At 27.6% G+C, this 17,967-nt stretch overlaps 1 protein-coding gene across 1 annotated transcript in view; it reads right to left on the bottom strand.

Moving 5' to 3' along the window:
• LOC107453784 (uncharacterized) overlaps positions 1–14,679 on the bottom strand; it is a 65,753-nt gene extending 51,074 nt beyond the window's left edge. Inside the window, exon 1 of the mRNA XM_043047299.3 lies at positions 14,367–14,679. Coding sequence (XP_042903233.1) covers positions 14,367–14,526 — 160 coding nt within the window. The 5' untranslated portion in view covers positions 14,527–14,679. The remainder of the gene's footprint in view (positions 1–14,366) is intronic.
• Between the last annotated feature and the right edge of the window lie 3,288 nt (positions 14,680–17,967).

Genomic DNA, 17,967 nt, shown 5'->3' with positions numbered 1-17,967 from the left:
CTTCATCAAAACATTACAACTGCCATTACCGCTTTATTTAAATATCAACTGAAAAAAAAATTTATTCCTCATAAAACACGCGAATTTTTTTTTCTATTCAACCGCCTTCAGAATTACCGTGAAGATAACAATTGTATTCAATCTTTTATATATTACTTTATGTTTTTTTATGATTTCTTTCTTCTAATACTTTCGCATTTTACTAGGATGTTGTTTATATAATTAGGATGTTGTTCATATGAAAACAAAATAAAAGCTTGAAAATTATAATGTTACAAATGTTTGGATCCTAATATCATTTGAATTTGCTGCAATCTTAATATGGTACTAAGTTTAACCACATCATCTTACTTCATAAACTTGAAATACACGGTACTTGATTTCAACCTAAACGGATAGATATTTCCTTTTAGGAAATGTCACAATAAATTTGTACCGATATCATGGCTCAATGTTAAACTCTGGAGAATATGCGAAGTGGGTCAAGGTCATTAAAATGAATTATTTCAAGGAATTATCCTTTGAAAGACACAATGATTTGAAATAAAACAACCATTCAAGAACTTTTCTATTTTTTATTGGCAGTTTCGCTACTTAAATAAATAACGCCACCTATTGAAAAAAGTATGGATACGGGTACCATAATCTCTCGAGTAAAGGTAACAGAAATCACACTTGTTTTTTAAACGTTAAGGTTTAGAGTTATTCTTGATATGGATGCATTCCATTAGCTCCTTTTCCAAAGCCTTTATCGTTCAACACGAATTTAAATTAGGCAAGCCTTTGAGATCAAAATTTTAAGTTGTATCAATTCGAGTGGTTCTTACAACTAAGACACCCTCTTCATACACAGCACAAATTTCACGAGCAGCTTTTGAGGCTTCAGAATCTTGATTAAAAGTTTAAAGAAAAAGGTGTCGAAAGTGCTAATTTTTCTCAACTTGTTATTCTATTTTAATAATTAACATAAGTTAACTATAAAAAAAAAGTAATTTAAAGTTTTACTAGAATAAAACATCCTTTGTTGATCTATATATGAAATGATCAATTTATGAAATGTAAAAGGTTAATCAAAAAATATGACGGAAACTTAGCTGTCAATCGAATCACTTAGGTTTATGACAAACGTGAGAGCATTTTCGAAATTAAGACTCTCAGAAATATGTTGATGAGCATTTGCTAGCGAAAAACGAATGGGAAAATAAATCCTACGTACAAAGAAAGAATAGGAAATAAAATATTTGTAAAGAATATAGATTCATCCTTTTGCGATAAATTATCTAATGCCTTCAATTAACTTCAATTAATGGTTAACTAAATTACTCATTCTACGTATAATTAGATATTTCTCAGTTTATGCAATTGATTATACAATTATATTTTATATAATCGGTTGCATAAGTGATTTTTGTTTTGAAAGAAACAATAAGAAAGAAAACGTGAAAATAATTTTACATGTATATGTATGAAATGTATCGTTGGGAAAATTTCATACGAAATCTTACACGACAAATACTAAACAATGTTAGTAACTTCAGTTTGTTTATGATATTTATGGCTCCATGTGAAACGAATGAGTTATTTTGCCAGCATTTTTTTTCGTTATGCGCACGTGGCGTATTTCGTGAAAAAAGTTTAATTTTTTTTTCACCCATTGTTTTTCTTACGGGAAAAAAGACGCAGCTGTTGAAACGTTTTATAGCTTTGTTAAAAAAAATTTTAAAAAAAAACTTTATGAAATAATTGATGGCAGCTACTTAATAAAGAATAATTTGAAAAATAATTCATTTCTAAATATCGTAAAAAAAAAAGGGGGGGGGGGAAACTAAACAATAAATAAAAAATAGCAAATCCTATGAAATGGAAAAGTATTTTTTATCGAACAGATCAGTTCTAATTAAACTTGCTAAATTTAATTCAAAATTAATTTGAATAAATACTAGAAATTAATAGAGAAAAAATAAAAATTTAAATAAATAAATAATTATTTGAAGTAATATTACTAAAAATTTTATAATTCTTTTCTGTGATGAAATAGTTAAAGTAAATAATGGAAATTATTAAAAATGCAATTTAAATTTGAGTTCAATTAATTAAAAAGTTCGATTTCGATTAAATTTAAACTATTTTCAAAAATTGCTCAGCAATGCTTTTAGTAAATTAAGGAAATTTATGGCAACCACGTGCAATGGTCACAGGTGTAAGAATATATATATATACATATATTATTTGCATAATAGTTTCCTATGAATTACAGATTACGGAATTTGATTAATATTTTATAAGATACTAAACATTTTAGAAAAATCTACGCCGAGGAAAAAGATCATGAATAAAAAATAAATAAATAAATAATAAAATAAATAAATGTCTTCTGGAACGAAGAAACTTTTGGGGATGACGAAAATTTAAAGAAATAGAGTTTTCCGTAATATTTAGACCGCTGATTTTCATTTGTCTTTTTGTGAATAAATGCTAACGAATTAGTGTATTAATTATCTTATTCAATAATCTTAGTGAATAAGTTAAAAACATGCACAAAGAAAATAATTCTTTGAAGGGTCAAAATTCTTATATTTTTATTCCTATATTTTATTTCAATATCATATTTTTGTCCACGAAGAAAGTATTTATTTGAAAGAATAAAATTCTTTGTTAAATACAATAATTTTATTCATGAAGGAAATAATGCTTTGAAGGCATAAAAATCTCTATTGGATAGTATAACTTCATGAAGAATTGTGTAATTTTAAAAAAATGTTTCAGAAGTATAAAGATTAATGTTAAATCTTTTGTTAAATTGTGAAAAACTTGTTTTTTCATTATCACGCGCAGTGTTATTTTAAATTTTATTTATTAGAAATTTATGCGTGGTCCTAATTTTCAGTACCTTACAAAGAGAATGAATGTCAGATCTAAAATGTCAAACAAACGTTAATTATCAAACAAAGAAAGTTATCACAGAATGAAGAAAGCCATTTTTAAATGAAAAAAAAAACCCGATTCACATTATTCTTAGCTCAAATGGTAATTACACTTTTAAAACTGCACTTGGCTTGAGGTGATTCTGTTTTAAAACGTGTAGATTTGAAATAGTGCCAGTTTTTTTCGCCTTCTCGTATAGTATCACAGGTCGGCATTTCAATTATTTAACTTTAGATCATTATGAATTAACTTTAACTATAGTATTATTCTTAGTAGATTCGTATTAAAGTTTTTTTATTGGTCGGTAATTTTATATTCAAATGATAAAAATGTTGCAACAGGAAGTGTAATCACTAAATAATATATTTTTATAATATTTCCAAATATGAATAAAGAGAGTATGCATACTAAAGGTCACGAATTAATGTTTAAATGTGTAAAAAAGTCTATTAAAAACTGTAGAATCACTAGTTAGAATGAATGATGGAAAAATATCAAAACCAGTTTGATTGCCTGGTCAAACTCGGAGGAGTTTCTATTTGTTAACTATCAACTTTCATCTGCTTTATGAGGTTATAAAAAATATTGTGATAATCTTACTACCTCAGGCCTCAATAACGAAACTTTATTTTTTTTTCAGATCGTTTAAATATTAATTTGTGAAACCTGATAAGTACATTAGGTTCATTAAAATATAAAAAATATGTATATTTTTTATTTCATTCTTGGGAAATATTTGTAAAGTGCGGTTAATACGTCCTGTACAAATTTATAATTCATTTCAGTTTCATAAAAAAACAATAGTGCATATATATATACCACCTTTATCCCTCAAAACTGCTAGCACCCGCCGTGGCATTGATTCCACAAGGTGCTGATAGGTAGTCTGAGGTATCTAGTACCAAGCGCTCACCAACTGGTCCTGCAATTCCCTCACATTGCGAGGGGATAGCGTGGCAGCACAAATTTGGTTTTCAAGGTAGGGCCACAAATGCTCTATTGGATTAAGGTCAGGTGAATTTGGGGGCATAGACATGACTTGAAAGTCACCGGAATGTTCCTCGAACCAATCCATGACGATTCGACCCTTATGACATGGAGCATTATCCTGTTGGAAAACACCATCCCCTGCAGGAAAAACTGTTGCCATGAATGGGTGAACCAGGTCTGCAACTGTGTTCAAGTAGCTAACAAACGTCAGGGATTGTTTTATGAGGATTATGGGTCCTAATGTGCCCCATGAAAACATTGATCCTGGGCGGAACCATTGTTATAGATGGAGGGTGGTCATAATGTAATGGCTCTTCGGTGTATATAGTGCACAACTTTACTTCTTATATATATATATCAGGGGTCTGTCCAGACATTTTGTGAAAGGTCCGTTTTTCGTGAAATTGTGAAAAAATTACTCACATTCTTTCAACCAGGGTCCGCTTTTATGAATTTGTGCAAATAGGGTCCGTTATAGCAAAAAAAAAATATTCAAGGAGTTTTTAAATTATATAGACATACAAGATTATGCTCAACACTGTAAAATTGTAATTAAGAAAAATTAAATTTTAAAAACTAAACAACAATTGCTCCTTCTGAATTAGAGATGCAACATACAAATATTTGGTATTTAGCCTATACTGCTGAACGCAGAATATTAATTTCGGACGAATAATGGAAGAATCGTCTGCCGAAGACAAAACTTAATTCGTTTACATCCATCTTTCTTGTTTTCTGCCCTGGAAAGGGTTTATTCGATTAACAAAATAATAATGAAGATAAACAAATTTGTGAAGGGTCCGATTAAAAGAAAAATCATTTTGTGAAGGGTCCGTTTTTAAGTTAAAATATTTTGTGAAGGGTCCGTTTTTAAGTTTAAATATTTTGTGAAGGGTCCGTTAACGGACCCAAATTTCTTCTAAACAGACCCCCTGTATATATATATATATATATATATATATATATATATATATATATATATATATATATATATATATATATATATATATATATATATATATATATATATATATATATATATATATATATATATATATAGATATAGATAGATAGATAGATAGATAGAGATAGAGAGAGAGAGAGAGAGATCACAACTTTACGTCACTTTTTATGTGCTACACTGTCATAGTTTGCATATACATATTTTATGTTCAATAATAAACGTTATAAACATTGAGTAGTTTTCTTACCATGAAACAATTAGCTACATTTTATAATAATTTAATTCTTACGAGTTTTATATCTAAGGAACATTTTAACATTAAATATATATTTGTTAAATATCTAGAAACTTCTTAAATGAAAAAAAAAACACTCAGAATGCCCATTGTTTCCATCCATAGTACAAGTAAACATCTAGGAACAATAGGTTGATATTTAATTTCTTCATGACAATTTTTTTTAAAACTTATCTTCATTATCAAAATATTTATGCATTTTTTAAAGGAAAAAATATCTAAACTAAAAACACGTGCTGTTTTATTTATGATTTGGGGTTAAATTGATAAATTAACTTTGACGATGACTCCCACAAAAGAGAAAGGATTCTGAAATGACCTTGACAATAACTGAAAATGCAGACAGGAAGTTTATTATGTGATAAACGACTCTCTTCCACAATTGAAGATGTGCGTTTTGATATTGGAACGAATTCCGTTTCGAAGATATAGAATACATTTTTAAAAAAGCAGTGCAATATAAATGACAAAACTGAAATATTGCTGAACAAAATAATACATTTCATTGTAATGTAAATGTTGCTTTAAATTTATCATCTTTTGTCTAAATATACAACTTAAGGAATAACAATTTTATGATATCATAAAATGCAGATACATTTTTTTTTCCTTTTATTTGTTTGTTGATTTATTTTAAAAATTGTAACAGTGGTTCACAACCAGGGGAGATACCTATCAGGAAAATTTCGCAGTTTTAAGGGGAAAACAAAGTAAGTCTAATCGCACTTACAGTACAATTTCCACACTCTAACTTCCAATACAGATACCTTTTTATTTTCAGAAAATGAATTTAAAGTAACGTCGTTGAGCTTATTATTCTGGACACAGCTCAAAATGAGTGTATGCTAAAATGAACACAATTCAAAATGCGCTTACATGAAAATGGACATAGCTCAAAATACGCTTTCAAGAATGGACACAACTTAAAATGCGCGTACATGAGAATGTACACAGCTCATAATGAGTGTTACGAAAACGGATATAGCTCATAATGCGTGTTACGAAAACGAACGCAGCTCAAACTGCGTGTTTTCAAAAATGGATAGATCTCAACATGCTTGTCTCAGAAAATGATTAAACACTTGATTCCGTTTCTCAAACTTGTTTTATGAATATTTTTTTAATAAAGACTAAACTAATGAATCCCAATAAATTTCCTTTGAATAAATCACGTTGTACATTTATTTAAGTATTCTAAGGCTTTAAAAGTCAACAGCTGTTTTTACAAGGTCGCAAGGGCTCCAATAAATTTAAATACTGGGAGAAAATTTATGTTGTTGGAATTCAGATTTTTGAAAGTCCGCTTAATCGTTTAGAGTTTTGAATACAAATGCATCGCTTCAAAAGTCACAACTAAAAAACACCTAGCCTAGCCATCCCGATTTTGGCTACATATATTAAAGTCAAAGATTTTGCACTGTAATAATTATGCTCAGTGTTTAAATAAGTAACGAAAAATAAGCAAGAAATTCCTGGCTCTGTTCAGTTGTTCCTTTTGGGTTTACATTGAATAGGCGCGTTTCGGTCTGTGTCCATTTACTTAAAAGCGCTGAGTCCATTTTCATAAATACACATTTTGACCTGTATAAAAAATGTGAATACGCATTTTGAGCTGTGTTCAAATTCTAAAGCTTTCAATGGTATGCTTTCCTGAACTCTATGACGAGAAGTTAAATTTACTTCAAAATCCATTTCGTTCAAAAGTTTTGCAAAATAATTTCTTGGACAAAAAAGAGAAAATAAAATAAAAAGGAAATGATCCTCAATCCAAAGATATTTTGAAGATAAAACAGTAACAGAATGTTGATATTTAATGTGCAAGTCTTATGCTTATCCATAAAAGGAAGAAAGGGTAAATCAGGTAATCTTTGTAAATCAGGCTTCTCAATTAAATTCCATATGAGAAGGATTTAAAGAAATAGATTAGAAGTTAAAGTTACCCAGAAAGCACAACTTCGAATACTCAAGAAATAGCGAAAAAAAAAAATCCCTCTAAACCAAAAGTAATAAATAACACAATGTTCGTAATACAAAGATAAAACTTTTTTCAAATAATTGAATTACATGTTAATTTATTTTATTTGTTTAAAAATTATAAAATTAATAAACAATCATTATGTACGTTTTAATTAACGCAGCTATCATTTTATAAATATACGATGTCAGTGAAATTACATAAGCAAATCTTGACAAATTCAGCAGAACTACAAATTAAGAAAGAAAAACTCTTTTGACAGTCTTAACAGTGCCAATTAAGTTATGATACGGATTTAAAGCGGTTAATTATCAGATGAAATAAAGTTTTGGCACACCCCAAAAAAGAAAAGAAATTCATCAAAACAGTTATGTAAAGAGATATTTATAATCTAAAACTTCAGCGGGGGAATGGACCTTAATAATGACCATTTTAACTTTGATTTGATTCCAGGCACTTCATTTTTCTTGAGCAAATTGCCTAATATACCAAGATATATAAGACGAACATTGACAATTCATGCTACTATTTAAAATATTAATTAAATATAATAAAAAGTTTCAATTCCGTTTCAATTATTTTATTTGTTTAAAAATTATAAAATTGATAAACAATCATTATATACGTTTTAATTAATGCAGCTACCATTTTATAAATATATGATGTCAGTGAAATTATATAAGTAAATCTTGACAAATTCAACAGAACTACAAATTAAGAAAGAAAAAACTCTTTTGACAGTCCTGACAGCGCCAATTAAGTTATGATACAGATTTAAAGCGGTTAATTATCACATGAAATACAGTTTTGGCACACCCAAAACAGAAAAGAAATTCAACGAAACAATTATGTGTAGAGATATTTATAATCTAAAACTTCGGCGGGGGAATGGACCTTAATAATGACCATTTTAACGTAGATTTGATTCTAGGTGAGCAAATTGCCCAATATGCCAAGATATATAAAACGAACATTGAAAATTTATGCTACTATCTTAAATATAAATTAACCCCTTAACGATCGGTTAATTTTCAAGAAAACGGTCATTAAAGTGCCTATTTTTTGGCTTTTGTATTTGTATTACGTATTTGATTAGTGCTGACATCTAGTTTAAAATGAACTAACTATCCACAATTACCTTAAAAATATCCTAGTACTACCATCAGGTGTGTGAAATGAGAATTAAAATTTTTTCCGGGCAAAAGAAATTAATTAGCTTTATTCTTATTGGCGCGTTACTACTGAACACTCCAGCCCGTCAATATCACGTGAGCGAGAAATAGCGGGCGAAATCTCACCCGGTCATTTTCACGGGAGCGAGAAGGAAGGGGTTAAATATAATGAAAAGTTTCAATTCCGTTTCAATTATTTTAAATACTTTTAATTTCTTTAAAAAATATTAGTCACAAATACTGTTTAGTACAAATTTTACATGAAATGATTTTCAAAGTATAGCATTTGTAACCATAAATAACTAAATGAAGAAAAAAAAATTTCTTTTTTTTGAATATCTTTTCTTTTTTCATTTTTTTGAAAAATTTATTTAATAACAATGTACAAATACAAATAAGGCGTTAAGGAAATTAGTTTGACGTTGTGTTTTGCTAAATTAAATATTATTCAATATCATTCAGCAACTTAATAAATTAATGATGTTATAATTTAATTATCTTTGTTCTGGTGGATATTAAAAAAAACCTTGTTTTGAAGGATTGAGACAAATGAATAAAAAATGGTCGAGACAGTTTCTCGTCAGCTTTTTCTAATTGTACAATTAGAAAATCGTCGGTAGACATAATGCTTTGAACATAGTTTTAATTGTGCGTTTAAAGAAATGTAAGTAGCTCAAAATACGTATTTAGAGAAATGGGCATATCTCGAAATGCGCGTTTAGAGATATGGACTCAGCTCAAACTGCTCTTTTGAGAAATACTTATGTAGGAAAATGGATATTACCTGAAATTAAAAATATTCCGCACATATTCCTGTACATGCAATCATATAAAATTGCATCCTTCTGAATCCTCTTATACTTTTATTAATCTAGCTGTAGCTAATTTTCTCATTATATTTTTATAGTTTTAGACATAAACTTGGCATAAAAGGTACTAAATTTTCAGAAATTCAGTTATATAATATTTATATATCATTAAATAAAGTACTTAGATTGATTTTTTCAAATATATATGAATAAAACTTATTGTGAATTCTCTGTAATTTTTTGTACGAAAATTTAGTTTAAGAGCATCAAACTATGCATAACTATTTAAAAGAAATGCTTATAAGCATTTATATTTTAAAGTATTCATAAAAAGTAAGCAACTAATAAATACATAATAAATTTTGTCTTTTATTTAATAACAATAGTATGCACATTTTCGTAAAAGCAATAATGAAAATATTTAAATATATTATTTACAATATTTATTTTTTTAGTGAAAAAAAAACTATCTTATAGTGATTAATAAAAACGCATTTTTCCACTCGAGTGCTTCTTATTTCCCTTAATATTTGAATTTATAGTGCAAATGCTTATGAGCATTACATTTTAACGAATTCATAAAAAATAAGCAATCAATTATATAAAATGAGTTTTGACCTTTATTAAATAACAATAGTGTGCCCATTTTCATAAAGGCAAATATTGAAAATATTGAAATATATTATTTACAATATTTATTTTTCAAGTGAAAAAAAAAAACTTTTTTATGGTGATTAATAAAAACACATTTTTCCTCTCGAGAACTTCTTACTTCCTTTAATATTCGAATTCATAGTAAAAATGCTTATAAGCATTATATTTTAAAGTATTCATAAAAATTAAGAAACTAAATGCATAAAATAAATTTTGACCTTTATTAAATAACAATAGTGTGCCCATTTTCATTAAGGCAAATATTGAAAATATTGAAATATATTATTTACAATATTTATTTTTCAAGTGAAAAAAAAACTATTTTATGGTGATAAATAAAAACACATTTTTGCCTTCGAGAACTTCTTACTTCCTTTAATATTCGAATTTATAGTGAAAATTTTGCCTCAAAAATTGATTGAGTAGTTTTGCGTGCGTAGTTGGAACTAACACCGCTGGAAGAAATGCCAATACTTGAAGTTAGGTAATCTTCGACGCACGTAAACTTTAAAAATTGCACTTTTTCTGCTTTTTTCGAAAACGGCAAAGATTTATTCTCTCGCTCTCTAGCTGTTCTTTTTATAACTTTCACAACAGCGTGAGTGATCATAGTTCTCGTAAGATAACACATATCAGAGATCGCGCTATTTTTAGATATAATAGGAGCGCAAGCAAAAAGCTCTCTTCACCATCGCATCATCTGAGAGAGGAATTTCTTTCTTCCTTTCGAAAAAAAAGAAAGAAATTAGAGATAACAATTGTCACTTAATCAAGAAATACCTGATGAAACATTTTTACTGCTTTTAACACAATAAAAACTATTAGATTACTGATGACATAGTAGAACTCTAAATGTTTCATTTGCTAAGGGATCACAGACAGACACAGAGAGTATTTAATCAAAGCCAAACTGGCATAACTTACCTCATAAAACGCTTAAAGAAATTAAATCAAATTTTTACCAATCTATGCTGTTGTATAAATATATAACATTAAATTATAATTGCATAATCTATAAAATGTTTTCATATATAAATGTTAATATATAAATGTTGTTAAATATATAAAATGTTTCATTTGCTAAGGGATCACAGACAGACACACAGTATGTAGCCAAAGCCAAACTGGCATAACTTACCTCATAAAACGCTTAAAGAAAATAAATTAAATTTTTACCAATCTATGTTAGTGTTTAAATATATAACATTAAACTATAATTGGTTAATGATATATATAAATTTATATCATTAACCTTTTGACGCTGATGTGTAAATTTTATATATTTTTTTGACGATCGAATTACAATTAAAAATATAATTTGGTACTTTTCAACTATAAAAAACAGTCTAATAGTTTCCTTAAAAAATGTCTTAGATTATCGGGATTAAATTTGTATACAAACATAAAATCGAAAAAAATAGTTTCAATTTTTTTTTCTATTTATATTCAAAAACTTATCAATAATTTATTTTGTAAATTAAAGAAATTTTAATGATGGATAACTGTTGCTATTAGATCTAAATAACGGCAAATAAGTGCTAATATGAAAAATCATTGACTGGAAGAGAGCCGCATTTGGAAGATTTTACCTTTGACACATAGAAAGACAACGGTGCTCGAGCATGTTCTATATTTCATAACCATGAATCATTAAGTATATTAAATATAATATTTCACTTACTTTAAATAAAAATTAATTCAAAATAATAAAAAAAGTATGAAAATATGTTTAATAGAAATTTTACGTCAAAAGTTCAAATTATGATTATATGTGTTATTTTATAAAATTATAATATTAAATTATAGTTTCACGTATTAATATATAAATTTAAAATTAATTTTAAAAAACTTTCAAGTTATTTTCTACACTAGTGTATAAATTTATAGCATTAAACTATATTTGTATGCGTTAATATATGAATTTAAAATTTGTTTAAATAACGTACAAAATATCGCTAATGTATTTCTGATGTATAACATAATAGATTTTACAATTCTGTATTTTATTTTCAAAAATATTTACTCAATTTTGTTTAAATTTATAATATAATAAAAATCAAATCAAATGCTTCAAAAATATGATAAACTTCTTTAAGTTCCTCACATTATGGCTAAAAAGCTCAAGGGAGTTCGCTATATATAATCCTTGTATCTAATATTCCTAACAGTACGTGATAATTACAAATTAACACATTTCGTTCATGATGAAAATATAATTAGATAAACAACTGTTCAGTGATTTGTTTTTATTTAATATAACTTCTTAGCAAGGAACCTGAGATAAATTGCTTGAAATTTTTTAACAATTTATTGCTTTTGGTTTTTGATTTAACTGAAACTATGATCTATAATAATATCAAACTAGGAGTTATATTGATTTAAATATCCATGCATAAATAAGTGTTCTACATATTTTGCATTTAGAATTTAAAGAATGTCTAGACTTAAAATTACTTACTTTATTATATGCATGGAATTAATTATATGCATGGAATTAATTATATGCATGGAATTAATTATATGCATGGAAATCTAAAGCAATTTTTTTTAAATAAATGAAAGTGACTTATTTAAAACACAAATGCTCTAAATTTCATGAGTAATTGTTATTAGTTGAGATATATCCTTTTAATCTTAAAAATACATTAAGAATGGTTAATGAGAAATAAATATTCAAAATTTTGGATAATACGTTTAAAGCATGTTTTTTTGTTTGAAAAATAACTAAGAGCATTATTTCTCAGAACAACATAATAATGCTAAGAACTTTTTAAAAAAATTTCGTGTCTCACATTCCTTAAAATGTAGCTATCTAGAACTGATTTTAGAAAGATTTAATATACAAGAAAAATAAAGAAAATTAAAATTCTATCAAAAAAACAGAGATTGCAAATGAAGACGTTTTTTTAAAAAATATTAGCTTAACGCGGGAATTTGAAAACTTTCCGTCTTTGTTTCGACATCTTCAAATATTGATAATTGAAAATTAAAACTTTGTTTGATGTACTTCAGAATCTTATTTTTTAGTTTCATTTTATAATTTTTGGGGGTTATTTACCAAGTTCCAAATTGATTTATGCATTTTTGTTTAAATTCATATTAAATATATAAGTAAGGAGGTGAAGAAATTTTTTTTTTTTAAATTTCAATAAAGTGACAAATAAAATAACTCATTAATTTTAAACAAAAAATGCATTTTATAATATTTTAAGCATTTTATAATATTAAATGCATTTTATAATAATATATTAAATGTTATAAAATGGAATAAAAAATTTAAAATTTAAAAAAAATACCTTTTTTAGAATTTTTCTAGATTTATTTTTAAAAAAAGTAGAAGCATGTTTAAAAATTTAGAAACGTAACACGAATGAAAAATAATAATAATTATAAAACCTAATCATGTATGGAATTTCCAGTGTAAAAATATTCTTCTTGCATTTGAAATAGTCTTTGATATCTATCAAAAGGTGATAAATTTTAAAAGAAATTAAAATTATTGAAAAAATTAATAATTTGCGAAAATTAGTTTCAGTTGCAAACGCTCATTACCCAATTTTTCGAGTCATTTTTTTTTAAACGAGTATTTATTGATTACTAAGAAATTATAAAATGAAATATTTTTCGTTATTTTAACATGCAAAGAAATTCGTTTTCAAATACTGTTTTCTACATCAAAATCTGTTAAAAAAATTTATTCTTACTGTTATATTGAAAATATTCTTCTTGTAAACATTATTCTGAAATAAAATGATAACATTTAAGATATCCCTAAATAACTCAAGGCTCTGCAAATAAAAAAAAATGTTAAAAAAGAAAACCTTAATACATTTTAATAAAAACCCTTTTTGGTTGAAGACCTCTCTCTCCCCCTTCCCGTAAAAAAGATTATCAAAGCATTAGCAGATCAAAAAGAATTAAGTGACATTGACACACAGACCATTACTAGACTAAAATTAGAAACGAAATGTATATAAAAAAATATTTTAGAATTTAGTATTTCAACGATAATAACACGTTTTAAAATTTTCAGAACACTTGCATGAATAAAAATAAGATTTTATTTAAATTATATTAGGCATTTTTTTAAAAAAGCATATTTTTAATTTCTTTTTAATAAACGATCTTTTCAAGAGAACAGACAAACTTGTTTGTCTAGTTATGTAAATATGTAATTATTTAAATAAAATCGATATTTTTAAGTAAGCAAAAAAATTGGAAATCATTAGTATAATCTTAATCAAAATCCTAGATCTATATTACTTTTATTTAAACTTTCACCTTGCATTGATGTTTACATTTATTTCGAAACTCTGTTCATTTTTTTAATTAAATCTATTTTTTAATGGAATCTAACATAAAGACAATAAATATATTAATAAAAATTTCAATTTTTATGCTTGACAAATATGGTCACGTTTTGCATAAGCGCTGTAAATTTATCCGTTTCACCAATCCTTCAAACATCGCGGTATGCCAGGAAAGTTATTTTCAAACGAAATGTTAGAAAGCGTAACTATTTTCGAACCCTATTCTAATTAAAGACATGCTTAGAGCTATGAATTCTTAATTTTCTACTTACAGAAAAATACGGCTAGGAACTGTTCTTCTTTAATGAGTTTTTCTAGTTTTTTTCGATCCACTTCTTCAATAACGTCCGATGCTAAAGATGAAGATTTCTTTTTGCATGAAATGAGTGGTAAAAAGAGTAATAACACCAGAAAAAGCCGACACAGAGCCATTTCTACCCGAAAAAACTCACATGCACAAAAATTTTTAGATGAATGTTCTTAAATCCCAGGATGCTTTGCGCTAGCTACCTGATACAGGAGCTGCGAAGTTTTTCCTGGCGTTATTCTTCTTCAGTTGAACTGTCGGAGGCGTTCGAGAGTTTTAAGACAGCCAACTTGGATGCATTCTGAACGAGACCAAAATGACGTCAGTTTTCTTTTTTCTTTGTTTTGGTTTCTATTTTTTTCTTTTTTTTTCTTTAGAACGCGTCAGTCGGAGGAGTACAAACTCAAGTAATTCAGTAAAGAAATTTGAAAGACAACCACCTGACATTCAATTAAAAATTAGCTACTTTTGAGCGAAAATAAATTTAAGTCGACGAATAAAATTCTTTTACCCTTTTTATGCTTTTTTATGAGTTATTAAGTTAAGTTTAGAAACGCCGTATATTTCGTTAAAAAAAAAAAATTCCTTCGAATAAGTAGAATTTTTAGCTGAAGAATAAAATTGTTTTATTATTTCTTATACTTGTTTTAGAGATAGTAAGTTTTAGATTTAACAATAATTGGTTTTGTGAATTAAAAAAATTTCAAAGATGAATAACTGTTTTTCTTAGACCTAAATAACTGCAAATAAGTTAAACTTTTCTCTAGTATGTATACTTTGGGAGTACGTGGGCGGTTCTTTCTCATTCTGTCGGTCCTAAAGGTGTAAAAAAATTTGCATTTAAGAAAAGAGGAAAATTATTATATTTGAAAAAAAAAAAAAAACTGCTGAGCTATAAATGCGTAGCATAATATTTAAATGATTTATTGTTCAAACTTATTTCTTTAAAAAAAATGATGTTTTGTTGCGACTTTCCTCCATATATTGAGTTGTTTGGAAAGAAAATTCGTTCATTTTATTTATTTATGAAAATTAAATACCATTTTCTCTGATATGTATACTTTAGGAGTATATGGGTGCTTCTTTCTCATTCTGTCCGACCTAGAGATGTAAAAAAAAGTGCATTTAAAAAAGAAGAAAAATTATCATATAAAAAAAATAATAAAAAATGAAAAAAAAAACTGCTGCGCTATAATGTGTAACATCTATATTATATAAAACGCTAATACGTACGTATGTATCAATAAAACCGATGATATTTCTTTTCTCGCGCTGGCAACGGTTTTCATTTTTAATTGATTGGATTCGGCGCGCAAGAGCACGTAGTGAGCATCATATGGCTAATCTATATTATATAAAACGCTAATACGTTTTAATTGATAGGATTCGGCGCGCAAGAGCACTTAGTGAGTATCATATGTCTAATCGGGTGAATTCTCACCGAATTATCAGAAAAATTTTCACAAAATTATCTTCATCGAAGCCGATATTTAACATCCGGCGTTCAGCACTATTTCATATTGTTTTACAACGCATGGTTTTAACCCTCTGGTGAGAAAGACTTTAAAACAAAACTTACAACAGTTACTTTTCTCAACAACTGAAATTTAGAGTAATGTGATTAAGAAAAATATGCGAACTGTTTTCAATTTTAAATTAATATTGAAATGCACAGGTTTAGAATTTTCTACAGGGAAAATTTTTCGGAACTTCAGTGTGCAAAAAAGTATACAAAAGCTAGACGTTAAGAAAGTATCCAATGAGCGAGCAAAGCGAGCATCGGATTGCGAAGCAATCGGAAATGAACTGCGAAAGCAGTTTCGGGGTTGGCGAGCGCCAGCGAGCAGGTGGCGAAGCCTCCTAGTAGTATTTAAATGAGATGATTTAGTTTTTTTTTTTTTTCAATCTTATTTACTTAAAACAAATGGATATTTTGCAGTGAACGCCCTCAAAATATTGGGTTGTTCGGAAAGTAAATTCTCTCATTTTATTTAATTATTTTATAAAAATTAAAGACCATTTTCTACTGTAAATAAATATTTTATTGAGCTGTATTGTGTCTATGCTGGCTTAATGCCCCATTTCATTTTTCTGTTTTGATCATAACTCCGCGCTAATAAAATTTTGTTCTTTACTGTTTGATGATTAAAAATAAATAAATGGAAAATAAAAAATAAATAAATAAAAAACAAAAAACTGATCCATGTGATTTTTGACCCCCTTTGTTTTGAGCCAGTTCATGATCTCCTGCGTTTAACGTTGTCTTAGGCAACCCATCTTGCCCCCAGTGATGAAGCGCGCTTGTACTGTATACGTATCGAACATCGACATCTCGAAAACCTTGCTATGTCAAAAAAAAAAAAAAAAAATTCCCTTGTCATTATATATCCACCAAATGTTAAGTTGAATTCCTTTGTCGAAGGATTTCCTCTCAAAATCTCGTCATGTCGAATTTTTTTCGAAACAGAAAATGAATTTTTTCGGAAGGAAAACTCACAATATAAGTTTATATTGTAAACCAATTCTTTTCTGTTTTACGCATAATTACTTTTGTCTTAATTTAAAAATAAAATTGCAATTGCTGTATTTATATTTATCGTCAACTATACCCGCTATAGTGAACACGGTTTATAGTGAACTCCCGGATATAGTGAACGAAATGTTCGGTCCCGTGCCTAGCTATACAAGCATAATGTTATTTTTTGTGGATATAGTGAACCAAAAAAGTGAGGAAGTTGGATATAATGAACTTTTTTCTGTCTTCGACTGATTTTTTTCTTCATTTTTTTTTGCAATAATTTTGAAATTTCTACTTCAAAATAAATACATATACCGATTTTGAAAACCATCTACAGAGGGGAATGTAGTGATAAGCATTTTTTCTTGCTTACTTCCTTTGTCTCACTTTCCTATACTTAAACAAACCAAGCAGATGTTTCCAACTCAGGCAGACGATGCATCTGTAAGGTGTCAGTGGGATCAATTTGCATTTTCTGTCAGATGGAATGAGTAATTATTCATTATTGGTTAAAGGGTTGGACACTAATATGTGTTCAGGCTCTCATTTCAACTCCTTTTTGCTCTCAGTTTAGTTGAAAAAAAGGATGCAAACAAGTGTCTCAAATATAACTAAGCGAGCAAGAAACGTCCTTCTTTGATAATAAAATGGGCATAATCAGAAAAATTAAAAATGGATGCGATCAAGCTGATATTTTCAGGGAATGTAAACTATCCAAATCTGCAGTTTGTAACATATGGAAAAATAGGCAATTAATAATTTCTGCACACGAAAAAAATTAGATGGCAGAAAAAAGGTGAGAAAAGCAGATCACAAGGATGTTGAAGAAGCATTACTAAAATGGTTCACCATTCGAAGAAGCCGCAATCTTCCAGTATCTGGACTAATGTCGATGAATTTGCTAAGTGATTTTATGAGACTACTTGTATGTGCTCGAATGGCAGGTTAGACAGATTTGAAAAACGGAATAACAGAAATTCAGGAAAAATTAGCTGAAAGTCGGGAAGTGTTTCTATATCTGATGTTGAGGTTTGCTCATCAGCTTAAG

The sequence above is a fragment of the Parasteatoda tepidariorum genome, chromosome 3 (genome assembly GCF_982258835.1).
Source record: "Parasteatoda tepidariorum strain Cologne lab strain chromosome 3, Ptep-v5.0, whole genome shotgun sequence".
Lineage (NCBI taxonomy): Eukaryota > Metazoa > Arthropoda > Arachnida > Araneae > Theridiidae > Parasteatoda > Parasteatoda tepidariorum.
Note: the sequence above shows the minus strand (reverse complement) of the source record. Positions and strands in the feature narration are given on the sequence as shown.